General features: G+C 39.1%; 1 protein-coding gene across 1 annotated transcript; it reads right to left on the bottom strand.

The window, feature by feature from the left end:
- Positions 1-1,043: 1,043 nt before the first annotated feature.
- DECR1 (2,4-dienoyl-CoA reductase 1) lies at positions 1,044-17,295 on the bottom strand. The gene is made up of 10 exons (XM_082480042.1): positions 17,218-17,295; positions 13,802-14,004; positions 12,815-12,872; positions 12,582-12,668; positions 7,815-7,962; positions 5,283-5,382; positions 3,924-3,996; positions 1,699-1,845; positions 1,333-1,395; positions 1,044-1,236 (listed from the first exon to the last, which is right to left on the bottom strand). The coding sequence occupies exons 1-10, from the start codon at positions 17,290-17,292 to the stop codon at positions 1,177-1,179; spliced, it is 1,014 nt and encodes a 337-aa protein (XP_082336168.1). The 5' UTR covers positions 17,293-17,295; the 3' UTR covers positions 1,044-1,176.
- Between the last annotated feature and the right edge of the window lie 5,009 nt (positions 17,296-22,304).

Raw genomic sequence — 22,304 nt, 5'->3', positions numbered from 1 at the left:
TGTATCAGTGTCAAAGCACACAGCTATGGCCATGCTTGTATGAGTGGATGGTCTGGAGCTGGGGTTAAACAATCAAAAAAAAAAAAAAAGGCATGGATTTCAGGCTGTAAAAGACAGTGTCTGTTAATTTCTTTGAAGAAATCCATCCATTATTTGAAGCGGGGGACACAAACGACTGGCAACTCCCTAACCTGGAAAACCTAATTTTAAAAGAGGGACAGCAATAAACACTGGTTGGTTTTGTTTGTTTGTTTTTCAATAACTTGCTTATTTGGGATGGATAAACTGACTAGATTCACAGGTAATGCCATCTTAAAGCTTCTTTAGTACCAGTCTGTGAATGCAAATGAAACCTAGAGATTTCTGTAAATCTCAACAAATGAGGTTTCACTGCTTTCAGTCCCCATTTATTGATGACCTTTGCTAGTCTTACGTAAACCATTTTTTTGTGGAGAGACTCCCCTAGTCACATACATGTTAATAGCAAATGATTTTTAGTTTCTCATTTTCAAGAACATTAACCTAATCATGACAAAGAGCAAGCTCCTTAGAAACGCACTTCCAGTCCTTAAATACGATTTTTAAAGTTCAGCATAAGATAATTAACAGACTGAAAATGTCAGCAAAAGATGAGACCAAGACAGTTATGTATTTCAAGGTTTTCTAAGTAACCACAGGAATTACATCCTATCTCAGTGTATGTAGTCCTGCTGGTAAATTGAAACATTGTTATTTGCAAGTTTAGGACTTGTGTGAAGATTAAGACCTAAATTTCTTAGTTTTTCCTCAGATTGACAGTTATATTCAGTTATGGCAGTCCTGAAATGCTATCGGAATTACAATATTAAGAGACCCTTCCATATATCCGAGAAAGAAAAATATCCTCTGAAATATTAAAAAATAAAAAAAAGCTAATTGTAGACCAAGCATGGCTATATAAAACATAATCTAAAGAACAATAAAATTTCAGTGAACAACTGTTGTTCACTATTGGCAACAGACTAGATTGTAAATGGAAAAAAATATACATGCTATATTCAAAATACAACAATTTCAAAACATTTTATTGAAATCAGCATACAAAAGATTTTGAAGGTTACTTCTCAATTAGTTATTTCTAAACATTCATGAAAAGTAGTGGTTTATTTCCAAAAATTTCCATCATAGTTACGTACTTTAAGAGCCTTTTGTTTTTCTAATCATTGCTTCCATCATATCCCACTGCTCTTTAGTAACCTAATAAAAGAAAAGAATGTTTTATTAGAATTCCATATAATAACGACATATCTAAGTATTTGTTTGAATGTAAATAGCAAGCAAGGAATTTAATACCTTCTTCAAATCATTGAATTCTCCTGCCATAGAAACATATTCTCCACCATCCATTCTAATAACCTAGAAAAAGCATAAGCAGTGTATTTAATAGTTGTGGGTTTTCTGCAGCATTCTCCTGTGATGAACTGCGAAAGCAATTTTTATTGATTTGGCATGCTCAAAATAATGTAATTCAATCACTTTGAAAAGTTCTTTTTAAAGGTACTAACTACCACACATTACGATTAAAAGGTTAATAATACTTGTAAAGAACTTCAAAGTAAAAGTTCTTGTTTCATGTTTGAAACCAGGGCTTTAAAAACTATCAGCAAAACCAAGACCATCATCAGATTAATTGTATGAACAAGATCAACCAAAACTCACTGCTCCATTAACCCAGCTTGCATAGTCACTGCACAAATAGGCAGCAAGATTTGCAATTTCTTCTACAGTTCCCAGACGACCACAGGGAATCCTCTCAATAATTTTCTTCTCAAATGAGCCTGTTGGGTCAAGGCGGCTAAAAGCACCCTGAGAATTAAGAGAAATATTAACAAAAAAAAAAGTTATAACTAAATCAGAAATTAAAATCTAACACAGATTTGACTCCACATTAACAATATGGAAATTAACATTTCTGAGTAAACTGTCCACACTCTCTTTGTCAGTAGGATGAAGAAGAAAGTAGGAAACAGAAAACAACTCATCCCTGTTGCAGTGATATGCATCTACTGAGGATGACAAACTGGAACTGAACACGTTTGGGATAGTCACCCACCATCTAGCTATGAAAAACAAAAAGGGGTTAATATAATCTTTGTTTCCCAAACACCTTTATTAAAGATTTGAGGAAATAAGCAAGACTCAAAATTGCTGTGTGGACAGGGGAGAGGAAGAAGGGGAGAAGAGGAGCAGGAAAGTGACAGAAATAAATTATACATGACAGAGTAAGTAAAACTTCTCCCTGGCTCCTCCACAAAGAAACAACCTCCTCAGGCAAAATCAGAAATGTATTAATAACATTTGTCTTAAGTTACTGAAGTTATGAGAGTTAAAGCACACCGTAATTTATGTAATCATGGCTGTACGCACACCATTTATGTCTTCTATTGCCATGTTTTTAAATGTCAGTTTATAAGCTTAATGGTATTGCACTTGTATGCTTTTTTCTTTTCCTATATTGACTTACAACAGTGTTTTTAAAGACATGGATGTAGCCCCTAAGGCAGAAAGACTCAATTCTGCAATATACTGTTTTAGGTAAAGCCAGTCTGCCTTTTTATGCTTTCAGGGAAATTTTAACTTGAAATCAGTCTGACAAATGTAGTACTTTATAATAAAGACCACACAGTATCTCAACTGGGATATATGCTATTAGTTTAAATCAGAAACATTAACAGGAGGTAGCAATATTGACATTTAAAGCAGTTAACTTGCCAAAAATTATGAGAATTTATAAATCAAAGTGATCTTGCCACGCAATATAGTCGATGCCAAAAGTTTATACGGATTCAAAAAGGAACAGAATGAACTAATGGAAGAAAAAAATCCATCCAGATGATTACAATATGAAGATATATCAGCTGTATCAAACTCCCTGAGCCATAGACTGCTAGAGGCTGGAGACATAAAGAAGAAATGTCATTAAAGGTTTTTCTTCTACCCTTGCCTAAAAATCCACCATATGCAAAGCCTGGAGGACTTTTGGTCTGATCCTGTAATATTGTTTCAACATTCTTATAACCCTGCTGATACTGCCACTTACCTTTCTTTACAGTCAAAAAAGGCAAAACTGAGTTGTCCAGTGTAGCATCTAAACTGATAAGAGGAAAAAAGGAACAAAAAAAAAAAAAAAGAAAAAAGAAAAAAGAAACAACCCTGCACCCCTACCCCGAAAACAGCAGCAAAACCAACTGTGAAACATTTTACAGGGAGTAGTAATACCATTATTAGCTGTTACTGCTCATAAATGTAATATTTTGATTCAATGTGAAACGCCTCCTCCTCTCTCCTCTTGCAGGACTGCTTTCTTTTTTCTTCCTGTTCCAGCTGGTCTGGATTACTTCCTTCAAACCCTCCAGTCCTCCTTTTCACTCATATCAAAGCTTCACATTTCCTTGCTGACTTAGTTTTTCTCTTTCTAGTTTTATGATTTTCAACAAAGCTAGCGAGATTCTGTTCTCATATACCTAAAAGAGATTCTGAAATTTTGGAATTGATGAGATGTTTTGTTTAAAAATTAAGAGTTCAGGCAGAAATAGGCACTTTTACTTTACCAAGTGTAACAATTCACTTCACTCAACAAACTAGGTACGTATAGTTGATAAGAATCAACATTAAATATTTTCATATATCATTTCTTTGAAACACTAGAAAAATGTTTCATTTATGTTAGTGTAGTAGAAGGGGTAGTGGCAGGTTTCAGAAGTTCAACAAATTCTATTTTACAAAAGAATTGAGAGGTAGTGTGTTCAATAATCCATCACAGTCTTTGACTACCAAGGAAATCATATTTAAATTTAACAGTTATAGAAAAGGTTAGACTATCTTAAAGTTAAGTCTGCACTACAATGCATATTCAAGGCTGTGTTTTACTTCATGCTATGTACCTTTGTTTTTATTGGACCTGGTTGAATCACATTGAATCTCATGCCATATTTACCCCATTCGGCCGCAAGAGACCTAAAAATTCATTAACAAAATGCATCAATATTTTAAACACAATATTTTAATAATGCTATTCAGCAAAAACCCCAAAATTATTTTAAACTGAATCAAATGTATAAATACCAGAATTTTCCTGAAACAGGCATTTCTACTTAAGGGCTTGTTTTGTTCTTAACAAAAACATTTCAGAGAAGAAAAAAATCACATTCACAAACAGTGAAATATTGTTTTAATAGATGCATCATAGATAAAGCAACATTAAGGAGCAATTCTTTCTCCCTCGCAAATCATACAGATGATTTTGACACCTAAACTCTTTGACAAACACCTGTTACGCCACCATCTTTCTCTGGTATCCCGCAAGTATACATTTCTAACATCTTCAACATAGCTCTCGCATTAGATGTTTTGAAATAACACATAACAGAGGTTACATTCTAGACTGGGAGCAGTCAAATAATTTTGCTTTATGGCGACATTTTCTCTGCATAAGCAGTACTTCAGATGGATCATCTACTACCGTGAATGAATTAGCCCGGTCATAAAGTCTCTGAAAAGCACACGCTTCAGCTACAGCTCTACAGAACAGAAATCAAGACCACCACTCATGCCCTCATTTTTTTGTGGATAAAGAATTCCAGCTACTAAAACGTTGCCAAACTATTCAATTCCTTCTGATGAAGTGCAGAGAAGGATCTATTTGCTATGAAGGACTGTCCCATAGTTAATAATGATAGAAATCCTTTTGTTTGTTGAGTAACTTGGATGCGTCATGTGATACTGTTCGGAATTAAGTATAACTGCAGACCTTAATTTAAAATAGTGACAGGAAACACATTTCTTTATGAAACTAGGCAACAGTATACTCCACCCAAATACAAGCACATCTTTTCCTGGGACAAAAGAAAGCAGAAGGCACTATAGACCTCTAACAGTTCCCCTAATAACTGTCTTTAAGTGCTGATTTGCCAATGAGAGTGCAAGAGAATCCTATTATCAAAAATTTGTAACTGAAGCTTTAGAACTTGCTATCACCAAAAAAAGTAGTTCCATTTGTCCCTATCTTGTCCTTGTGATAAAAATCATCCACTTGTCCTTGTGATAAAAATCACTGTAATAATAGCAGTTAATACTTAACTTCTGTAAAAAGCTGTGAGCATACTATTTTCTTGCTAGAATGCTGGAGGCTAGAATGTTCTCTTATGCTACAATGGAATAGGAGGACTATACCAACTAGCTCCAACAATTACCCTATCTCAAGGATGTGAAAAGCAGAACACACGTTTTGCTGTATTACTCACTTGCTCATTGCTTCTACACCAGCTTTAGCAGAGGCACTCGGCAACACAAATCCTGAACCGCTCTCTGCATAAATTGTTGTAATAGCCAGGAATGCTGCTCCTGGAAGTTGCAAAAACATTAAAAAAATAAAAAACAACAAACCACATCGAACAAACATGAAATGCATGAAGATCAAACTCTGAACTTAAGGTAAAAAGCAACTTCAGTGCTACACAAGTTTGCAGCTCAAGTGTTAGGAATACCATTTCACTCTGGATTGCAAAAAGGTATTTTAAAAATGTAGTCTTGGAAGGTTTGCTTTCAAGCTTTTTTATTTCAGTTCCCTCTTCTTGATGAAGGTTAAGAGTTGTTCTGTAAGTGTACATAGGCATTGATTAGGCTCCAAAGGTCTAAACCCTCAGGCTTCTACCGATAATGTGCAAATCAGTCTAACTGGAGTGAAAGTCTAAGATCTCACAGTGTCTTTTTAGAAGCTGCCCTACTATAGTAGTCACTAGCCAGGTAATTTGCCCTAATTTCATCAATTCCTGACTGGAAAAAAAAAAAATCAGCATTAACCATTAGATTTGGCATAATCTGAAAATGACACAATTTAGTGTTTGAGTTAAAGTTCATGCAGAAATAAAAAAGTGTTAAAAGAAGTTTTCAGAAGCTTTTTCTGAAGTAGAGTTTATGACAAAGTTAACCTGCATTTTTTCCCATTATCATCACAGCAAAGTGTATTATAAAAAGACCACTTTCTTTTATAGGTTGTATTTTATACCAGATTTAGGAAAAACATTATGGAAAATACTGGAAGCTGCAACTGTTTATTTAATCTTTCATTTATAGAAGCCTGAAAATTCTAATCGTCTGATCAGTGAGTAGCATGAACTTACTGTAACTGGAGGACAAGATGAAAGTTCACTACTTACGCCACAGTAACTAAAATAACTGTTCTACTTACTGTATTTTAAAAATAATTTGATTAGAATAGGTACCCAAGGGATATTTCTAAAACAATATATGTTACTGATAGAATGTATGTGACGATGAAGTAGAGACTCAAATAAAAAAATTACAGTAATGTTACACAAGAGAAACTAAAGAGAACCCTAAACAAGCACTGTCAGAAATGCCAGCAGATATCCATAAACCATGGACCCTATTTTTATAAAAAAGTGAGAGACTTTGAAAAGAAAAAATCAACACAGGCAAAAAAACACGGAACAACTTTGAAGTCATCTAGAGTTGATTGTTAATTATACATTTTTCAGAACTAAATCATAGAATTTTTAAAATACAGGATAAATAGAGGTAAGGTCTGGAAGACCATAAAGCAAACCATTACAATAGTTTCCTATAATGATATAGTAAGTCAGAGTGGGGGATGTGTTTTTAATGTGGGAATATTAGCACTAGAACGGTGGAAATGACTTTATCATGTGCTGCTAAAATATGTGGGAAATACCTTGTCAACTGACCAAAACTATTAGAGACTCACTGAAACAATATTAACTTTATGTTGTTATCATTAAATAGTATAAACCCACTGAATACTTTTTGGACAGGAGTTTTGAAGAAACTCAACTAATTCAGGAGTTAGAGAAATACAGTGCAAACACAAAAGGATTATTTCAACATAGTGGCTGTACCTAGAAAGAAGGATTCAGAAGTGAGGGCACATGGAAACCCATAATATACCTCACGGCTTTTAAACGTCATTTGAGATGACATCATACTGATCAAAAAATAAGCTCAATTTTTTCAATTCATAACTAGAAGATAATGTAAAATGAAAGTAATTCTTTGTACATGATCTATGATATAACACAGAAGGGCATACATTATCTTTCCCTTAAAGACAACAATCTGGTTAAGTAAGTCTTTGGCTAAACAGTACATCAAAGAACTATCATATTTTTAAGGTAAAGCCAAAATATTGGATTAAACTCCTAGGTAGTCTAGAATTAAGAATTATACTTGGGAAAATAAAACCTAATACTGATTTCAGTTTTGAATTTCTTTTTCAAATTATCTCAAAGGCAATATTGTCTAGTGCTAGTAGTCAAATACTACAGCTGTGAATTTTGCTTATTTAAGTGTAGAAGAAAAATTCAAAGTGATATGCTGACCTGCTGTTCATTTAAATAAATGCCACATGTTCAGTTGCTTGATGAAACCAACATAGATATAGAAGAGTCAAAAAAAATAATAGCACATGTTTTAAACAAAGCCTTATTTTTTAAATTTTAAGAATGTTTTACAACTAGTACTCTGCAGTCAGATTTTTATATTCAACTTCACAGCCTCTGGGTCCAATTTTAAGGGCAGATTCTACAACGAAGTAATTGCTAGCCAGTTCTCCTGTGTGATATATAAGTATGGCTTTACTCAAAATGAAGTTTCTTTCTAGAAAAGATGTAGAGTGTTGAAAAATTGTATTTCTTTTCAAACTCTCAAAATTGGCTATAATAATAGTAAGGCAATGAAAGCAAGTAATAATATTATGTCACCATGCTTAGTTACCATTTATCTTAAACTTAAGATACCTTTTTGTACTTTAATGAGCTCCTTTCCGATTTCCAGAGTTACAAAAGCAGTACCATTAAGCACAATATCAGTTATTGTTTTCCATGCATTAGCAGAAAGTCGTTCAGAAGGGGAAATAAAGTTCCCAGCTGCATTGTTTATCACAACCTGTAACACATGAAGAAAAACCTGAGAATTAACTGAAAATAATTTTTCCTGAGAGAAAAGCAAAGAATTTACAAGGAGCATCTTAGTGTTTCCAGGTAGACAAGTAAAAAAACCTCATCAAATGAGGTGCAGGGCAGGGAGGGAGAAAGAGAAGGAGAGAGGGAAAACAATCCATCAGAAATTTTAACATCTGCAGCACAGATACATATCAGTAACAGAAAATGAGCTGTATTTCTAAACTGCTGTAGTAACTCATCTAGTACTGAGGAACTGTAAATGTAGAGGGTGACTTAAGTTGCTACTTTCCACAGTGTCTCAAGCGCATCCGAACAGAAAAGTTCGTCCCCATCAAATTCCAAGGTGACGCACCATATTTAAGGTAATGGATGCATGGGAATAAAAGCAAAAGAAGTTCAGGTAATCTGATAACTAAAGTCTGGATTAGCTGACTGCTGCATAACAGGAAGTTTTGTCAGTCGTGACAAAGAGAATATTATCATTTAGTGAACTGCAGGCAACTACTACAAAACTTTTTTCAAATAGATGTATAATCATCACTTGTTGCCTTTCTACAAACAATAATCAGGCTGAGGATACTTTTGATATATCATTTGCTTAGCCCTTCAAGCTAGCAAGTTAGATATATTTTTTAAGGGGACTAAGTATCACATAAGCAGTTTCTAACCCAGAATTATGTGGCCACATCTTGTGTATTTAACAATAATATAATGTGTTGAAGCAATAAAATGGTGTATTACTTATGGAATGGCACCCAAATTAATGTAGGTTTGCACATAAAACAAAGTCTTTGTTCTGAAGAACTTCTGGGTCAAATTAAGACATTAGAATTGTCAGTAACAAAACAGAGCACAGCCCATACTGCATGAATATAAAATAAATAAAATACAACAGCCATAAACGATACATACAGATGGAAAATACAATTTAAGGCCTCCCTACAGTTTGGAAAAAAAAAATATCCAAACACCTCAAGATACTGAGGAGATTACTTGAATCACTGAATCACAGAACTTGCCAAAAGCACAGACTGCTTGAATGCCTGAATGCATGAATGACACTGAAAGCCGGAACCTGGGCAGAATCAAAGAAGACTACAAGCCCTGGGGGTGTAAGCAAAAAGTACTGGTGCCCAAGTTATCTTTTCTTCCATTTTATCAGTTATAGGAAAGGGTGCAGCCAGAAATAGACATATAATGCAAATCAACCTCTGGCTTCGTGGCTGGTGCCGTCATGAGGGTTTTGGCTTTTATGACAATGGGACATTCTTCAATGACTATAGCCTGCTAGGGAGGGATGGGATCCACCTATCTAGAATCTTCGGCAGCAGGCTGGTCAACTTGGTGAGGTGCACTTTAAACTGAAGGACTCAGGGGGCAGGGTCCAAAGTGGCAATGCTCACACCACTACAACCAACTGGAGAGTAAGCCAGGCCAGCCAGAGCAGTGACAAATGTCCATTAGCTGCCTCTCAAGATGAGAACCAGAAGACCAACCACCTCAAGTGTATGTAAAACAATGCATGCAGCCTGGAAAACAAATAGGAGGAACCGGACCTCCGTGCCCAGTCAGAAAGTTATGATATCACAGGAATAACTGAAACATGGCGGGACAAGTCACACGACTGGAGTATTGTGATGGATAGCTATCAGCTGTTTCGCAAAGACAGGCAGGGAAGAAGAGGAGGAGGAGTCACACTTTAAGTTAAGGAGAACCTTGAATGTATAGAAGAACCCTGAATATATAGAAGTCAACTATGGTGACTGTGGAAGCCCTATTGAATGCCTCTGGGTCAAGATCAGAGAGGTCCTCTCCAAGGGGAATCTTACAGTATGCATCTGCTACCGACCTCCAAACCAAGATGAAAAGGCCAATGCAGCAATATTTGGGTCACTGAAGCAGGCTTCGGGTAAACAGAACCTGGTTCTTATGCATGACTTTAACTACCCAGACATTTGTTGGAAGAACAAGACAGCAGCCCACATGTCATTCATCAAGTTCCTGCAATGCGTAGAGGACTGCTTCCTCATACAAATGTTGGATGTGCCAACCAGGAATGAGGCACTGCTGGACTTGCTACTCACAAACCAAGAAAACCTGCTTTGTAATATCTCGGTTAGTCATAGCCTTGGCTGCAGTGATCACAATATTGTAGAGTTTGGGATTCTGCTGAGCACGCTGAAGATTAGTCCTCAGACAAAGGGTTTAGATTTTAGAAGAGCAAACTTCAGCTTGCTCAGAGCTCAGCTGAGAGGCATTCTGTGGAAGCTTCCATGGAGGATAAAGGAGCTAGAGAGTGCTGGGAGTTTTTCAAGAACGTTCCCCTGGAAGCACAAAACCAGTTCATCCCCTTTAAAGGTAAGGGAAGCAGGCAGAGCAAGAGACCCCCTTGGCTTAACTGTGAGCTTCTGAGTCTGCTCAAAACCAAGAGAGAAGCATACCAGAGATGGAAAAGCAGACAAATACCCGCTGAGAACTACAAGGGCATTGCCAGGGCGTACAGAGATACATTTAGAAAAGCAAAAGCTCAGCTTGAATTGAAATTGAAATTGGTCAGAGATGTCAAAAACTATGAGAAAGAGTTCTTCAGGTACGTAAACAAGCAGAAACAGGAGGAAAATACTGGCCCACTGTTAAACAGGAGAGGTGAATTTGTCACGAACACCACTGAAAAGGCAGAGGTTCTCAACACTTTCTTCACCTCTGTCTCTACTAGCACTGTTGGGCCCCAAGAACAATCCAGGTTGATGCAAACACAGACCCACCACCAGTTAAGAAAGAGTTGGTATGCAAACTACTACAGGAGTTTGACCGCTACAAATCAATGGGCCCTGATGTTATCCACTCAAGGGTGTTAAGAGAACTGGCTGATGTCATTGAAAGGCTGCTCTCCATAATCTTTGAGAAGTCATGAAGATCATCCCAGAAGACTGGAAGTAGGCTAATGTCACCCCCATCTACAAGAAGGGCTTAAAGGAGGACCCAGGAAATTGTAGGCCCATCAGTCTTATGTCATTCTCTGGGAAAGTTATGGAATGAATCCTCCAGGGGGCTATCACAAGACAAATGAAGCAGGTGATTGGGAAAAGCCAGCACAGATTCACCAAGGGCAAATCACACTTGAAAAACCTGATCACCTTCTACAACAAAGTAACCTGCTTGGCTGACAAGGGGCCAGCGGTGAACTTTGTTTACCTGGATTTCTCCATGGCTTTCGACATGGTTCCCCCACAACCTCCTCCTAGAGAAACTGATGTGTTAAAGAAGATGGAGTCACATGGAAAAGACAAGAGGTACTGGGTACACGTTACTCCTGGGGAGATTTTGACTGGACACAAGAGGACTGTTCTTTATAAGCATTTCCTTTCTCTTTAATTTCATATAGTCTGTGTTTAAGAGTCTGCAGAGTAAATGGAATATTCAGTTCTTTTTGTCTAGTTTTTCTCTTGGTGACAGACATGACACGTCTGTTTATGAATACTGCAAGCCTGTGTATCACTGCCACTGTGCATGTGGGTGAGATCTCAAAGACAGAAGTTAATGGCAGTATCATATTCCTTCTAGCTTTGTTTTGTTCATTCCATCCCCAAGTTTCCTCCCTCTCTGCACACACTTAAAACCCAGAGATCATTATGTGCTTTGGCCAAAAACTGCAGTAACTAGTAGTCAAAATAATATCCAGGGTATCTTGTCTACAAATCAGAATAGTGAGCTGCCTTATTTTATAGCACTGTTACAGCATACAGCTGTGAGAAATAGCCTGTCCACTTCTTACCACATTTACAATTCAGTAGGTTCTCTTCCATGTCTATAGGAAGCAACCAATGAATGCAAACTGTCTGTAATACACGTGACAGTTAAATCTACAGCAAACCATTTTAAATCTCACTGGCTACCCTTTACATCAATGGTAACAAGCTCATTACACTTCCTATAAGCTAGCACAATCCGAGTTGTTTCTCTCACAATCAAATCAGAATTTGGTGCCTATCATTGTTCAGACTCCACCAGATCACCCTTCTCAAAGCAAGTCTGATGTAAAGAGCTATGTTTTGCACCAAACTATTAAAAACCAGAAGCTTAGCTTGAATGAATTTTTTTTTCTTGATTTTATGAGAACTTAGTCTTCAAATTGGAACCTTCTTTGTGTAGTTTAATAAGCTAAGCAATAACCAAAGACGATGCTTATTATTACTTCAATTTCCAATTTGTGAGACATTCTGTTAATAATCAACAGGTCTAATTCAGTATCAGCAGAGGTTAAGTCACCTTTTCAGGAGGATTTAAAGACAATATTCTGTTCACTTAATTAATTCAAAAAATCCCATCATAATTGCCCCACGGTTTACAAAGAAAATGTTAGTCCTTAGAGTAAGGACCACAACGTTGTCTATTTGGCCACTAAGTATTTTAAGAACCACAGGATATGGTAACTAGTCTAACTGCGAATGTTAGCTTTATCTTGAAGTACTGCCACTTTTTGTCTAGTGTTTCTTTGGATTCTATTCACTTTCTATCATACTAATTTTGTTCATACCTACTATGCAGATTATTTTCAGTAACGAAGAAACTGAAATTTTTTTGTTTTACTAGAACACTTACATCAGGATGTCCTGCCACTTGGATTATTTCAGCAACAGCATTCTTAACTGAAACTGGATCTCTCACATCACACTGGATGGCATGAACCTATATAATAACGGAAAGGCAGCAGTAAGAATTCAGAACTATATCACTCATATTAAAGAAGCCCACAGACGCAGATAAATGCACAAAAATCCTATAACCATTTAAAGTATAACAACTAACATATTCACAATTCTTTAAAAATTTACCTTATTCCCTGTTTTAGAAGAAATTTCTTCTGCTGCTCCTTTCAAAACATCGAGCTTCCTAGAAATAAGTATACACTTCAATTAAATGCAATTACAATTCAGGTTAATAAATGATAATTTTTCTCAGAGCAAATACGAGCTACACTTAAAATATGTGTGTGCGCACAGGCAGATAGCTGATTTTCATGAAAATTGAGCTTTAAGATAAAAACTATGTTTAGTCACTAACTTTCTGAAAGAAATCTTAAAGTAATTTCTGGTTAGTGCTACTTCAGAGCAACCCAGAAGTGACTACAGTAAGAGACTACCTTAAGCTAAGAAAAAGTATTTTCATTCTGAGTACATAATTATAACGAACTTAGTTTTAGCTACTACTCTACTAGTATTTTAGAGGGGACATGCATATTCAGACTTAAAACTAAATATCTAAACCACTGTTTGGACAAATGTCACAACGCTTTTACTTATTTTGATTAAAAATTAGATTGTTTTTCTAGTCTTTACTGTAGTGCTACTTAAGAGAACTGTAGAAAGATCATCTTCATTAACAGAAAACCAAGATTGTTTCTAAAGTCATAAGAATTAAGAGGAATGGCTTTAATTCTTTATTACAATTCAAATCAAGAACACCTGCAATAATACATTCAAAATGTTCAATAACAGTTATTTCAAATTTTTGTTCTCTTTTAGGTTTTAGCTGAAATTTATGTCTAATATTCTGGGTTGTTTATTTTGCTGCTGCATTTCATGGAAATTAATTTAGTTTATTTCTTCCTACTGCTGGTTATACTGTTAGACATTTGTAGCTTTATCTGCAAATTTCTGGTATTTACAATATGCCATTATAATTTAAAAGTGTACTGAAATACTAGTATATAGAAGAAATATATTCAGTTTATGAAGAAGTAAGCAAGATCCACTATGAAGAAGACAACAGACTCATTCAGCACTAAACAAAAGCTCCAAACCATCTTCATTAATATTTACCGGCTTGCTATAACACAGTTGGCACCTAAACTGGACAAAGTTGTTGTCATCCCTTTGCCAATCCCAGTACCTCCACCAGTTATAAAGGCCACTTTCCCTTGAAACATATTTGGTGGCAACATCACTTTTTGAAGAGGTGAAAAGAATGCAGCTTGAGGTGCAGTGCTGTCTTGATGCAGCACATTTGGCCCACGGCTGAAAAACTGAAAGAAAAAAAAAAAAAAAGAAAAGAGGAAAGTTATTTTTCTCTCCTATCTGTATACAGGACTGTTATGCAAGATTAGATTTTTTTACAACAGTGGAGGTAAGAACCATAATTGCCTTATTATAAACTGAATGTAAGAATGATTACGTTGTATTATACTGAAACACACAGACCTTCATATAAATGCTAATAGTAGACTACGAAAGCACCAGAGCTATTTTTAGATGTTCCACTCCAACTAGAGAGCTATTGAAAAAAAAAAAAAAATTCAATCATGATTTTTGGTATTTTGAAAGTTAGTTATTCTAATGTCTGTCACTTTTACTAAAGTGCGTAGAAAACCATTACTAACTAATTACAGACTCCCAGAGGGATTTGTGTTTCAGATTCACATACATGCTGTACTTTATGCATAAGGAGTTTAGCCCTAACAAACCCATGGGATTTTGAGATAACATATGTATGTATTTAGAAACTCAAAAGCTTCAGTAGTCACTTCAAGGCTTTCATCCTTTACTATTGTAGTCAATGAAACGTTCTTCATTACTGGAGAATGGGGCAGAATCAAACTCCATGAGACCTGTCCCAGTCATTACTGGAGCTGTTAAGCAAACCTATGCCGTCTCCCAGACAAAAGTGTGCAAAGTTAGGTTATCAGCATTACACTCTGTCCCATCTGAAATACCATTTACAGCAAATTAGCCCTTGATGAACTGGTCCTTGCAAAAAGACATATGGTTGGTATGTGTTTAAAAACATGCATGAAAAGAGAAGAAAATTCAATATTACATCTAGTGATCCACATTAGTAAGAAAACATTCCATTAATGCAATGAGAAATTTGTGATGTCACCAAAAAAGACACAGCAAAAATAACCAAGAGGATATTTCTAGCATTCTAAACCACTGAACTAACTCAAGCCCTTAACTAAACACTGAATTAAATGCTTTGGGACAGCAGCATTACAGTAATAATTCAGAAATTCCTAAATTATTTAGAATACAAAAGTAACCTTAACCTGAAGCTGCAAAAACTTCCAAGCATGACAAAACTGGAATATTTTTTTTTTTGATGTGCAAAAAATTAGAAGAATATGAGCTATATTTATTTTCTCTAATAATAATTTGTACTTGAGCCTTTAAAATGTTCATTTGAATACAAAAATGTCTAGTATAGTTTTAGGAAAGAAGACTGAATGGTTTGAGTGGTTACTTGTGTATGGAGGCATTGATAAAAACATGGAATTGTTCAGTAGGTTGACAGGAAGAAGAAAGGTTATTTTAAAATAGTGAAAATGTTACAACTTATTGTTCTATTTACTAATTCACATTTTCAACGCTAAAATCAAGAGACAACATTTTTAGTGGTAGCTGAATAATCTATACATGCCTTAGCTATAATACATAGGGATAGGGGGTTTCAGAGCTTAAAGCTGCCCTGAGAAAGTATGCGTGTGAATCCTTCTGTGTGATAATACATTTCCATGAGTAACAAAGGTGAAAACAGAGAGAACAATCATGGAATTACACTACCAATTCAATATAACTCATGTTCCAAAGAAATGATGAAACAAAAACTAAGAGTGAAGAAGAGCTGTGGGCATTATGTAGAACAAAAATTTAAAAAAGCTCAAACTAAAGCTAGAATTATCGTAAAACAGTGCAGCGAGTCCTACAGCATTTATACTAAATGTGTACTTTAGGGATTCTTTCCTGAACATGGACCCTTCAGCTATGTGCAACAGCTTCTCACAAATGGAAAATGGACCAAATGGAAAATTCAAAGAATGTCACATTTTTCTGAAATTACAAAATTTTACAGATCAGATCTGCCACCAAATGTCTCTAAAATACTCATGGTTTGTTTTGTTTTTTTTTTTTTTTTTAATTCTCCCAACAAAACCAGAATTTTCTTATTTTCACAGACTACCAGAATACTAGCGTGAAGATTCTCTTTCTGGTCTTTCTGAGTAGTCCCCCTGCTCATCTTATCTCTCTTCAGGTATGCAGGCAGAGAAGGGCTCCCTCTGGAGAACTTCATAGCAGAGAGGAAGGCCCTTGGACTCCCTCTTCCTCCAGTATAAGGAGATAACCGGAGATAATGCCGAGGCAGTACTGAGTCTCCCTGATCAGGTGCTCTGTTAGTGACGGACACAGCCGACTGCTCTTGCTCACCACTACAGAAACCATGTAAGCAGGTTCCCTCCTGCTCGGGGGAGGAATATGAGGAAGCAGACCACAGCAGGAACAGGAGGCAGGAAGACTGCACCATAATTAATAAATTACTGTAATGGTGTCAAGCAACCTAAGTAAAGTTAGTATAATTCAGCAATCTTTTCATGAGACCGCTATGGCTTCATTTCCTAGCTTGCACAAGGTGCTTCTGTGACAGGATTCACTCAATTTAATCATCCCACTATTTAAGGTGGAGGTTTTAAATTAAACCTCAGGTGTAACCAGAGATATAAAGAAGTCAGGAAACAACTTTAAAAAAAAAAAAAAAAAAAGGTGAACCAACCAAAAAACAACTGTCACCCGGGTGGGTGGAAGCGAGTAATGGAATTACTGCAGAAGGCCCTCTCGGAAGCACACAGGCAGTCAGACGCGCTGTGCCTGGGCAGAACCCACTGGGAATGGCCTCCAGCAACACCCACACCAACGAGCCATGGCACTGCTGGGACGGCAACATTCACAGCACCCCACTTAAATCGCACTGCGTAACTTCGCTATTCGGGCCCAAGAGGCGACAGCAACGCCTGCGCTGCCTGTGCCGCAACGGGGGAGAAACGGGAACAGCCCTGCGGTGGGGCAGGGGCCGCGTCCCCGGGAGCACCGGCCGCACCTCTGAGAGGGCTCCGTGTCGGTAAGGGCCGGGGCGGGTGGCGCCGGGCGCTGAGGAGAACCGGGGTGGTCTCCCAACCCCCGTGGGGATTTCTCGGCTGTTTCCCCGAGCCCCCGCAGCCGGAGCTCCGCTGAAGCCTGGGCCGCTCCTCGACACCGCGAGGGCTTTCCCCGCGGCTGGGGGGGGGTGAAGAGCCCGTGTCAAGAGCGGCGTCAGTCCGGGGGGCAGCACCCTCCGCACAGAGCCGCCGTGCCCTCTGACGGGACAAGGGCGCCCGGGCAGCCCCGGGGGAGCGAGGGAGCAGGTGGCGGAGCAACACCGAGGCGCCGACCGACCGCCCTCGGCCCCACCAGAGCAGGGAGCGCCTTACCCGCCCGCTGCAGGAGAAGCAGGCCGCGGCACCGCAACGGACACCGCGCCGCCCCAGCCGCACCGCCGCCGCCATCTTTCCCCGCAGAGGGGCCGGTGGGGGCGGACGCCGACCTGTGCGCCTGCTCCGTGGCCGGGGCCAGCGTCCGCCCCGGGGCGGGAGGCGGTGGGGCCGGCGGGCCGTCCCGCCGGTCGCCGGGTAGGAGGGGGGCCGCTGTTAGTCCCGCCTGAGCTGCTGAGGTCGGGAAACCAGCCAGGCCGTCGCTGCAGCACACAACCGGGGGGACCCCGCTGGCCTCAGGGGCTCGGCCCTTGCCACCGCCCCGGGGCTTCAACTTCCAGCTGCTGAGGGACAAATGGCCCTCGCAAATCATCTACTCAGTGCTATTTGAAGGACAATAAATATCAATATATCTTTTTTTGCCGTGTGGGATCTAAACCCAGGAATTGAGCTGCCCTCTGTGCCCTTAGCATGGCTCCTCTCAAGCGGTCTTGCCAGTTCTTGGCGAGCATTTTCAGGGGAAAGGGGTTGTTTAAGAAATACAAGAAAAGCGCTGGCAGGGCGGTCTGTTAATTGGGATTCTCAAATGGGGTGCGTTAACACACAGCCTGGTTCGGGGTGAGGTTGTACAGACCAGGCTCGGACACAACATCCCAGGGGCTCCACACTGGCTCCACCGCACCACCAACACCCTGCGCCGTGCCCGCCGCTGCCCAACAAGGCTTACCACAAAACCTGAGATTCCTCTTTTCGAATTCAGCACTGAGTTCAGAAAAGGGGGTAGCACGGTAGCTGTAAGAACCTACGGATTCAAGAAACCTGCAAATTCTGAGGAGAAGAGACCACACCAACGAATCTACACAGTTACAATACTCGGCATGAAAGACAACAAACCTATCAGTGGGTCTGTAGTTTTGAATTAAGAATTCAGGGAAAACTGAATACACACTGCTATGGGAGTTCAGAGGCATCAAAACTAAAATCCTTAGGCTTAGTCATCAGCATCCTGTATAAAAATAGTCAAACAGCTCAATGTTCAAATTTTAGAGAAAAATATTGATGCTCTTGTTTGTTGGCACAGTAAGTTCTGTGCCAACAACAATAACATAATTATTGGTCCTGCATGCTGTCTGTGAGAGATGACTTATAACTCCCTAAAACAAAGACTGAGAGAAGCAGCCTGAGGAGAGATAAGGGGAGGGGGCGGAGGCCCTCTGAGTCTCTCCGAGGAATGTCTCAAACACTCGCAAGTACCTTGAAATGTAGCTGTAGTGGCAGGATGGATAATGTGGAGTCTGGATAATGCAGGCCTTGTGCTCAAAGGACTGTTAAGGCTAACACTAGCTTACCTCTTGCATGACTCAGGGAAGAAGAAAACTCGTCTGAATAGCACAGGATGTGCTTGGGGTTGGGAAGTCTTGTGGAGACAGGACTTCCTGCTCAACTTGTGAAGCTTGAGATGAAACTGCCACCGTAGCCATAGGGCAGGTTGTACTGATACAGTGAATATAAAAGGGGAAAATAAGTGCCACTGGGGGGGATCCACAGAGGAGCGCTCCTACAAACCAGAGACCCCTTGTTGGCTGGACCAACGCAGGAACCGGGACCGGTGATCTCTTTTTATCTCTCTCTCTTTCTCTCTCTCTATCCCTCTGCTTCCTTTTTCTCTTAGACTTGTTAAGTAACACAAGACATACCTTACTGCTTGCCATAATTTGTTATATACCTAACCAGTTATCATGGACCTAGTTAAAACATGTATTAATCACTGTGGGAATCTAATAAATGTTTGTATACGGACCTTGAGAGTTGTCTCACCTTAGTCCACACCACTGTGGATTTGTGAATCTGAGTCACTTCCCCCCGCTGTTCTGAGTGGGGTGTGACACTGTCCAGCAGTCACTGAAGCAATAGTGCCGCATCACCAAGCAGAAGTTCCCACAGTATCATGGAAGCCATATGTCAAATATCTGGAATGTGTTAAAGAGTCACTGTAAGTAATATTTCATTCAAATCAGTTGAATTCAAAACACACTGAATCTCAAGAGATAGGTAATCACTGAACAAAAAAAAAAGGAAGTTGGAGAAAGGGAGTATCTCTTGAATTTAGTTCAAGAGATGTTTTAAAGTGAACAAATACTATAGAATTTAGAAAGCTTCACTGGAATGAAGCTAACAAGTAAGAGGCAACAAACTACAAAAGCAAACCTTTTATGCATTAGAAGATACAAATGAGCCACACAGCTGCTTCTGGAAGAATCACTGTATTGTCATAATAAAAGTGAGCAAAAAGATAGGACCAAACTAAATTTCAGAAAATGTTTTTCAGCAGCTTTCATAACAAGTAAATAAAAATAACCTAATAACAGGCCTATAGCACGCCTGTTATTCTTTGGTAATAAGAAGAAAGTGGTCTCCAAGACTAGGAAGCAGACAAATTTAAACTACAATAACACTTTCGTGTCTCACGATCTAAAAATATTATTGAAGGCAGACTGCGTGCATTTTACAAGGAAAATAAATTGGCCTAATAGGTGCTATTACTCCACTTTATAAAATCCTACTTCAGTTTTGAGTGATGCTTATTTAGAAGTTTAGGAAGAGTTTAAGAATAGCTTAACTGAAATATTAAAACATCCAATCTCTGGTTTAAAGTAAGTCAGTTTACAGTGTAGAAAATACCCGATTTTTCAAAAATCTTGTAGGGTAACATGAGAAATTGTAAGGCTGTAAATCTAATACCTGTGGGGGAAAAAGTAATTAAAAACCATAACACCGAGAAAAGCACGATCTGAAAGTGTCTAACTAGCGCTAGTCTTCTGTGAAGATAATTGTATCTCAATAATCTCTTACAGAAATGTCTAAAACGTAATAAATATATGCTGGCAGGCATAATTTAGACTTTCAAGGGTTTGGCCAAGTGGCATAACGTAAAGCTCAGCAGAAACCGGAGTCCTCATTGTAAACTCGAGTGCCTAAGCTGTTTCTGCCACTCAGACCACCTTGTCCAAAGAAACTTATAGCACCTGTGGTAGTATTTCACCAGTTATATGCAAGTTAAGCCTGCAGTCCATATGAATATCTGAAATGCCTCTTTCTGCTCTGTTAGTCTCCCAAGCTTCAGACTTTGCTGAATCATTTACTTATGAACTGAAAAAAGGAACAAGTAGAAAACCAACAAATATTAGAGAAGAGACAGGTGAATCGGGGTCAGAGAGACGGCAAGAACTCAAGAAGTCTAGAAGGTAAATGAATGAGAAAACACAGTACCAGAAAATAAAATAAAATTGGATAAATGCAAGGAAATTGGAAGTTATTATAATGGGGTTTAGAGGATTCATACAGTTTCTTATGATGATGATTTGTCATATGAGGTTGTGATCACAAAAGTCAAGCCAATAGGATAAATAAGACACACAATAATGACTACAGAGAATATTTAAGTACAGTTATATAAAGTTGAGCAATAGTTTATTTAGGATACGCTCTATATTTCTGGTCATCCTAGCTCAAAACTGACTGAAATTGCAAAATTATGAGGGAATAAAAAACAAGCAATGAAAATGAAGAAAATTCACAAGAAAAGAGATTAAAGAGACTGAGATCATTTATCTTAGAAGAAGTGTAGAAAGGAAAATATAAAAAGGTATCTAAGTGAACATTTAAGGACAAAGGATACTTAAAGTTATAACACATGAAGATTAAACAGATTGTGATTCTACAGAAATAACATTTCTTGACTGACAGCTCGTATTTACATTTCTGTATGTTTTAAATGAATCTTTTCCGATTAGAAAAGTGTTATCCTGGGTTTTCTCACTCCATTTCAACTCCATGGGTTTTCTGATGCTTAAACTTCTTAATTGTGGACATACCTCCAAAAGCTTTCGCTGTTTTGCAAAGATAAATGGCAAACAATTACCAATATTCATGACCTGAGAAGCAAGCCAATTGCCCAAGTAGGAAGAAATTTGCTCTCCATCTGCTGGCCGATACGATTATGTAAATTGTCCATAATCCTCCCCCCATAGAACAAGGGGGAATGGCTTCAAACTGGAAGAGGGGAGATTTAGATTAGATATTAGGACGAAATTTTTCACTCTGAGGGTGATGAGGCACTGCAACAGGTTGCCCAGAGAAGTTGTGGATGGCCCATCCCTGGGAGCGTTCAAGGCCAGGCAGGATGGGGCTTTTACCAACCTGGTCTATTGTAAGGTGTGCCTGCCCGTGGCAGGGGGGTTGGAACTCGATGATCTTCAAGGTCCCTTCCAACCTAAACCATTATATGAGTCTATGAAATGAGGAATTTGACACCCTGCTCCTCATGAGCTGCGTAGCACAAGGAGAAATGGGTATTTTGAGCCATACCTCCAATGTGTGTGACCAGGGTCACTCACATATAGCTTCTCCATACCTGTCCTCTGCTGTTCCTTTCCACAAAATTCAGTGTAATAAGAGTAGCAAGTCTTTGGTAACCTGTGGAATGGCCTTCAAACTCCCAGGATCACAGAATCATTTAGGTTGGAAAAGACCTTAAAGATCATCAAGCCCAACCGCAAACCCAACACTGCCAAGACCACGACTGAACCCGGTCCTTAGGCGCCACGCCTACACATCTTTTAAAATCCTAGTAAGCTTATTTCTTCTTTGGTTTTTTTTTTTTTTTTTTTTTTAATCCCAAAGTTGCTTTCTGTTCAGAGACGAATCTCTGCAGTATTTCCCGTTCCGCGTGCGATGCATTTTGTTAGGGGTATTGGCGCACTACGAAGGGGCGGACAGCGGGACACGGCTGCCGCGGGGAGGGGGAAAGGGGGGGTGTCCTCAGGCCTTGCCGGCCCTGCCCCGCCTCACCCGGGGCCCCCACCTGCGCCCTGCCCCGGGCCCAGTCCCGGCCCAACCTGTCACGGGGCAGGGGGGGACCGGCAGCTCCCGGGGGCTGAAACGGGGTTCTGGGCTGTGAAGAGGTGAACGGAGCAGCCGCCAAACGGGGCTGGTTCAGAGACCCGGGACCTCCCCGAGGCGGGCGGGGCTTGTGCGGCCCTCCTCTCCGCGCATGCGCGCCAAGCCCCGGCTGCACTGTCTGCCGG

This window comes from Vanellus vanellus (assembly GCF_965231255.1).
Source record: "Vanellus vanellus genome assembly, chromosome: 2".
NCBI lineage: Eukaryota > Metazoa > Chordata > Aves > Charadriiformes > Charadriidae > Vanellus > Vanellus vanellus.
The sequence above is the reverse complement of the archived record's forward strand: the minus strand, read 5'-3'. Positions and strand labels throughout refer to the sequence as shown.